The sequence below is a fragment of the Pteropus vampyrus genome, unplaced genomic scaffold (assembly GCF_000151845.1).
Source record: "Pteropus vampyrus isolate Shadow unplaced genomic scaffold, Pvam_2.0 Scaffold160, whole genome shotgun sequence".
In the NCBI taxonomy this organism is placed as follows: Eukaryota; Metazoa; Chordata; class Mammalia; order Chiroptera; family Pteropodidae; genus Pteropus; species Pteropus vampyrus.
Window position 1 is genome coordinate 643,323 of NW_011888941.1, and position 6,000 is coordinate 649,322.

At 40.9% G+C, this 6,000-nt stretch overlaps 1 protein-coding gene and 1 pseudogene across 22 annotated transcripts in view; both read left to right on the forward strand.

Annotated features, from left to right (window-relative positions):
* The window catches only part of MAP4K4 (mitogen-activated protein kinase kinase kinase kinase 4), a 177,010-nt gene that overhangs the window by 153,835 nt on the left and 17,175 nt on the right, over window positions 1-6,000 (forward strand). For all 22 annotated transcript variants that reach the window (XM_023536600.1, XM_011370102.2, XM_011370107.2 and 19 more), the window contains 2 exons: window positions 1,913-2,030; window positions 2,352-2,522. In XM_023536600.1, coding sequence (XP_023392368.1) covers window positions 1,913-2,030; window positions 2,352-2,522 — 289 coding nt within the window. The remainder of the gene's footprint in view (window positions 1-1,912; window positions 2,031-2,351; window positions 2,523-6,000) is intronic.
* LOC111745676 lies at window positions 4,135-4,253 on the forward strand (annotated as a pseudogene).

The window sequence follows — 6,000 nt, forward strand, 5'->3', positions numbered from 1 at the left end:
TTCCCGTCAAACTTGCCAGTTCACTATTTCCTGTTCTCTAGATCAGTGTAGCTGCATGGCTTTGTGTATTTTTTTTTAAGTCGAAATAAAATGATTGCTGTGTTCTCAGATCCATTATGTATTTGACATTAAACTCTTGCAGTTGTTTGTGCAGCCTGCCTTTTTCATTCTTTTTATCCAATAAATAAAATATAGAAAAATTTGGTTACGCAGACTTGGCCTTATATGGACAGACCTGTTCTCTCAAACAGGAATTTCCTTCAAACAGGGCTGGATTGTATTCTGTATTTTTTGGGGGGTGGGGCGGGGGGAGTTGGGTTGCAGGTTGGTTACTCTAATTCGTTTTCACCAACCCTGTTGAAAAGAATTTCTTTCCTTGAAATTCACAGTCACGCATGGTTTAAGAAGAGGCCAAATGCTTTTTGGGGAAACCTAGAAAAGTAGGATGTTGAGCAAGAAAAGCAGAGGTCCAGGCATGCTTTCAATTTAAAATTTGAGAGGGAGATCCTGTGTGCTCATTCGAAGGCTTGGCTGTGGTGCTCCGTCTGGGTGCTAGTTGGGTGACTCTTTGCTCTTTGGAAGAGGGTTGTCCTCCCCTCCCCCAGCAGTGACAGAGTGCACCTTGAGCACCCTGTGCTGAATAAAACCAGTGGTTTGATTTCATGGGAGGTTTGGTTTAAATGCATTTGTCTAACTGTTGAAGGAGGTTGAAAGTGGCACGCAGCTTTAAGCCAGTCTTGTCGATGTAAATGTTTAATTGCCAGCCTGCTGCCTGCTCCTATTTTGGTTTCCTTGTTAGAAAGAATCAGAATAATCCTCTCCCTCTGAGGAGCAGGGACAAGTGGTTTGCTTCTAAGGCAGGCTTGGCTTCAGATTGTCCATCGGCTGGACTGGCTGCTGATTGTGGGATAAGGGCAGAAAGCCTGCCAGCAGGCAGCCATGTCAGCTGGGAGCAGAAGGCCTGGGAGCCTAGTAAGGGCATAGGCCAGAGGACATGGTGACTTCAGCTGCCCATGGTGGGAGAAACGGTGCAGGACGAAAGCACTTGAGCAGACATGTTCTCTTTCTTCCAGTGATGAATCCCACCTGCACTCACATTCTTCCTTACATTTACATTTAAACTTGGCTCCATTTTGCTCTAATATACAGTATTTACTATAACCCTTAACTCACTAAACTGGCAAGTTTATTTTTCTGTTTGTTTTGTTTTTAATTATCATTACATTTCCACTTAACAATTTGTTTCACTTTCTTTGTGTTTTCTTTTTTTTTTTTTGTCTTAAGTTACATTGTTAACCAAAACAGTGGTGCTCCTAAAAGAGCAAAAGGATTCGCCTTACTCTGTCGTTTGCACCTTTCACTGATGAGCCTGTTTGATGTGGGTTTAATGATGCCGCATCTAGCATCTAAAATGCCGGCAGCCAAAGCTTCTGTAGCGTTCTGGCAAGAGGCTCACTTTAAAACAAATAATATAAAATTGAGATTTGCCAATATTCCAACATAGATTAATTGGACCTTTGGGGGCAGGAGAGTAAATTCAGAGTTGATGAATTGAGGTCAAGACATTTCAAACCTCCTTTAGGAGTTTTCATTATAATTATTTACTTAAAAAAACAAAACAAAACAACTAGAAGCGTGAAGCGTAGATTTTATTGGTAGCATGCAGCATTCCTCTCCTAGGTGGGCAATATTTCTGAAGGAGAGAAGCAGCTCTCTCGGTGGGTCCAGGTGAAACAGTCTGTTGCTGGGGTGTGCTGTGCACACACAGAGGTGCTCTCAAGCATTTGGGGGCCAATGCAGGAATGTGAGGGCTTTGTGTTGCGGACAGTATAGCACAGAAGTGGGTTGTAATGCTGTAATGTTCACCATTCTGATGCCATCTGTATTAATGAAATTGAAATTTGCATTGCAGACTCAGTCCGCTAGTAGCACACTCCAGAAACACAAATCCTGCTCCTCCTTCACACCTTTTATAGACCCCAGGTTACTACAGATCTCTCCATCTAGCGGGACCACAGTGACTTCCGTGGGTAAGTGAAGCGGCGACAGGAAAGCAGCTGACAGACAGGACCCGTCACTTGGCGTCGCTCTTTCTGGTCGCTTAAGCGTGGCATGGCAGTGGTTGCAGGTGCAGACATTGGATGCACACGCGCCCATCCCGCTTGCACTGCCTTATTTGCAATGAGCTGCATAGTCAAGGTCCTTTTTTCCATGTACATTTCCTATACCATTTTTTCAACAAAAGTCAGTTATGACATGAATATGTCCTCAAAGTATAGTGTGTATGTGTGGCGGGGGTAGGTGCCAGGTTGGCATCTATAGGAAATAACGCCGTGTGTACTGCGTTGTAGTGGGATTTTCCTGTGATGGAATGAGACCAGAAGCTGTAAGGCAGGACCCCACCCGGAAAGGCTCGGTGGTCAACGTGAACCCCACCAACACGCGGCCTCACAGTGACACCCCAGAGATCCGTAAATACAAGAAGAGATTTAACTCCGAGATTCTGTGTGCTGCCTTATGGGGTAGGTATCTTATTGCTACTCTGCCCTTTTATTTTTATTCCGAACAGGGGACTGGTCTTTTAGAGAAGTACTGTTTTGGATAGTTTGGAGATGTTTTGAAAAGCTGTTGATGGATGAGATGGCAGACATCTGTGATGGGCCACCCCTATGTCCTCTGTAGGATCAGAGCAGGTACATGTGCGGGCTGGCACTGGTTCAGCCATTCTATATTGGAAAAAATGACATCTCCATTCCTTCACGTAAAGAAGAAAAGTAAAAAGATGAGAGATGCATTTGGTTCGGTCCATATTTATCGGGAGACTGAAGAAATTTGTCGAATTGCTTTTCTTCAAATGTTTCAGTTTCACTTTTTTTTTTTTTTTTTTTTTTTGCTTTTGTAACTTGGGCCTAACATGTAAATGAGGCTTTTAAAAGCAGTCTGTCACTGGCCAAGTTTGGGGACCATTGAGCTGACTTTACCTGTGGAATACCTGCAGTGTTTGGGAAGCATCTTCAAAACCTAAGACACCACAAGAGGATATTTGTAGAGAGTCTGCCACACATGGGACTCTGCTATTTCACTTTCTAAAACTTGCTTTCTGTCACCCCCGGCCTCTCACCTTCTTCACTCCCACAGATGTCCTGCTCTTGGCCTCACTTTGTCTTCCAGCCCCACACTTTGTTTTAGTTATGCTCCCTAAACCTCAAATTGGCTGTTTTTAACAGAGACCCTACTTCCGCTCGGAAGTCTCTTACTTCCTTGACGTTGCGGTGCAGATGGGTAGGAGACGCACGGTGCTCTCCTTGGTTTGAGTCCACTGCCGCCCTCCTCAGCATGTGTATTTCTGGAGTGTCCTCAAAGGCCTCCACCTTCCCCACAGGGACTGAGCCAGCCCTCCTCCCCCATGCCCACCTCAGCCCAACTCAGGTCCGCCCCTCCCCGAAACAGTGAGGCGACATGAGCCTCAAGATGTTCATCATCTGCCCTCTAGATTTTATCTGTCTGCTGACCTCCCTCTGGGCCCTTGGAAGCTCCTGCTCAGGCTGGCTCCCAAGGGCTTGCAAGGTTGTCCCCACCCATTGCAGACACACCTGCGTTCTCTTTCATTCCTTCAGATCTGGATTTCTGTCTCTGTCACTGCTGAGTATTTTAAATCCTCTCATGATCATAAGGCCTTTTCTCTACTAATCCTCTAGGTAAAGGTAACAGTAGGCATTGGGATAATTAGGAGCACGTGAAAGCAGCGGGCACAGCACTGTCATCATGCACTGCTGCTGCTACTGCTCTGTAAATGTCAACCGTGACCATTTCAGAGACCTGAGTTCCATCGTTTCGTTCATATTAAAGGCCTGTTATGGGAGTGTTTATGTCATCAAAACTATATTCTCTTCAGTGTGGAAGTAGTGTTAATTATATCGATGTTTTAGAAATTGAAGTAATTTTTATCCAGAGTATTTACACTCTTAGTAGTCTTAAACTTATATTTTTCTGATGTCCTGCCAAGTGCTGGGCCCCCTTCTGTTTGCCATTAACTAATATTTTTAACAAAAATTCTTCTTTTTCCTAATTAACTTCTTTAAGACCTCGGAAAAATAGAGTATCTTGAACTTACATTATTAAAAATGAAGTGGAGTCTACAGCTATGCTATCTTAAATAATCCCGATCCCGTCTGATCTCAGAGGCTAAGCAGGGTCGGGCCTGGTTAATACTTGGATGGGAGACCACTTAGGAAGACCAGGTGTTGTAGGCGTAAAAAAAATTAAAAAATGAAGGATTGTAAGCTGACAAGGTCTTTGCAATCTGTGAGGTCAACCAAGGGTTGCCTCGCCTAAAAAATAAATAAATAAATAAATAAATGAATAAATAAATAAATAAAATTTTAAAAAAATGAAGTGGAACTTTCTATTTGTTACTGTTAGAAGAAGAGTTGTGTTGCTTGTTGTCTGCAGACATGTCAAGGGGTGGCTTTCCCTAAACTGCTTGTAATAGCTGTCATGAGTTACCTGTTAGGTTAAAAATAAGCCTCCTAAAGACTTAAATCCAGGAAAGTTAAAGCATGTATTGTGAGAAATGTTGACCGACAAGGGGAGAAACTCAGAGTCATTTTGAAATGATAAAATCAACACACTGACATTCTACTACCAGTGTTAGATACATATGTTTTTTGTATACCTTCCTAGAAAATGCTTGCAGCAAGCATTCTTTTTTAATCATCTCATGTAACTTTTGTTTTATAGATTGCTGCATATTTATTTTGTTTTTTAATAAGGCAGTTTTCTTATGTTTGCAGCTAGGATTGTTTTAACACATCTTTTGAATATGATTTTTTTCTATGCTAATGTTCATAATTGTCTGCAGTTAATTTCAATGCTTTGCCTGTAATATAGTTTATCATAGAATTTAAAGGGAATTTTAAATCCCCCATGTTCCATAGCTCTTAGCCATTTTCCCCATTAGCCTACACCAGATCTCTGTGAGTACAGTTGCAGTTCCCAGTACAGCTTACCTTTGAATGATCAGCATTATAAAGTTTAATTATATCTAACAGTTGGAAGGTTTAAAAAGTGTATTTATAAAAAAATTATTGCAGCATGCAACTTAATCTTTTTTGCAGGCCTATAATTTCCAAGGTTGTTATTTTCCAGTGACTGTCTATATTCCTTTGACTGCTAGCACTCAGTACTTTACAAAATTACACAGTTCTTGGAACTACGTGATGGAGAATTAGAAGGTAGGCTGTAAGTGCCAGAATATCTGCAATTTTTGTGTATTTGAAAAGATTTTGTCAGCTTTATCTTTTATTCTTTCTCACTGTAAAATCTTGATTGATATTTGAATGCTATTTATTTTTGGAAACCACAAATAATAGAAAGATTTCATGACGCTCATGCTTTGAGTAGTTATTACCAGATTCTTGACATAGATTTTTTTTTTATCTACTTGATACTGAAGATTGACTAGGAAAATATTGAAATATTATATGAAATGAAACCTTTCAAATGGACTCTGTGTCTGGTAGCAGCTTATCAGTTAACGTTTAAGCTGCTGAAATTGGGGGATGGGCTCGCTCTCTAGCTTTTCCCCCTTATGTGCTTTTTCATATTTAGGTAGCTATTTCACCATCACTTTCCAGTGGTGATTTGTTGCAGTTTATTACTTTAACCTTTGACTGTTCTAATCATTTATTTTCGTGAGTAAATTAAGGAACTTTGAAGCTATTTAGAAATACCTCACATAGGTCTGGAAAACACCACAAGTAATGACCAAATAAATTCTGCATTCGTAGGGAGGTGGTCACGATGAAGTAGCAACCTCAAATGTAAAACTGTGAAAATGAGCAAGCATTGCATAAGCATTCACTGCTCTTATCTTGGTAATAAATCTGTTTTTAATTACACATCGGGTTTTTTTTAAGTCATTATCTCATGGGTATATTTCTATTAAATAACTTTTTTATAAAAACATAATGGCTTGTTGTAAGCCGTTTAAAGTGTAAT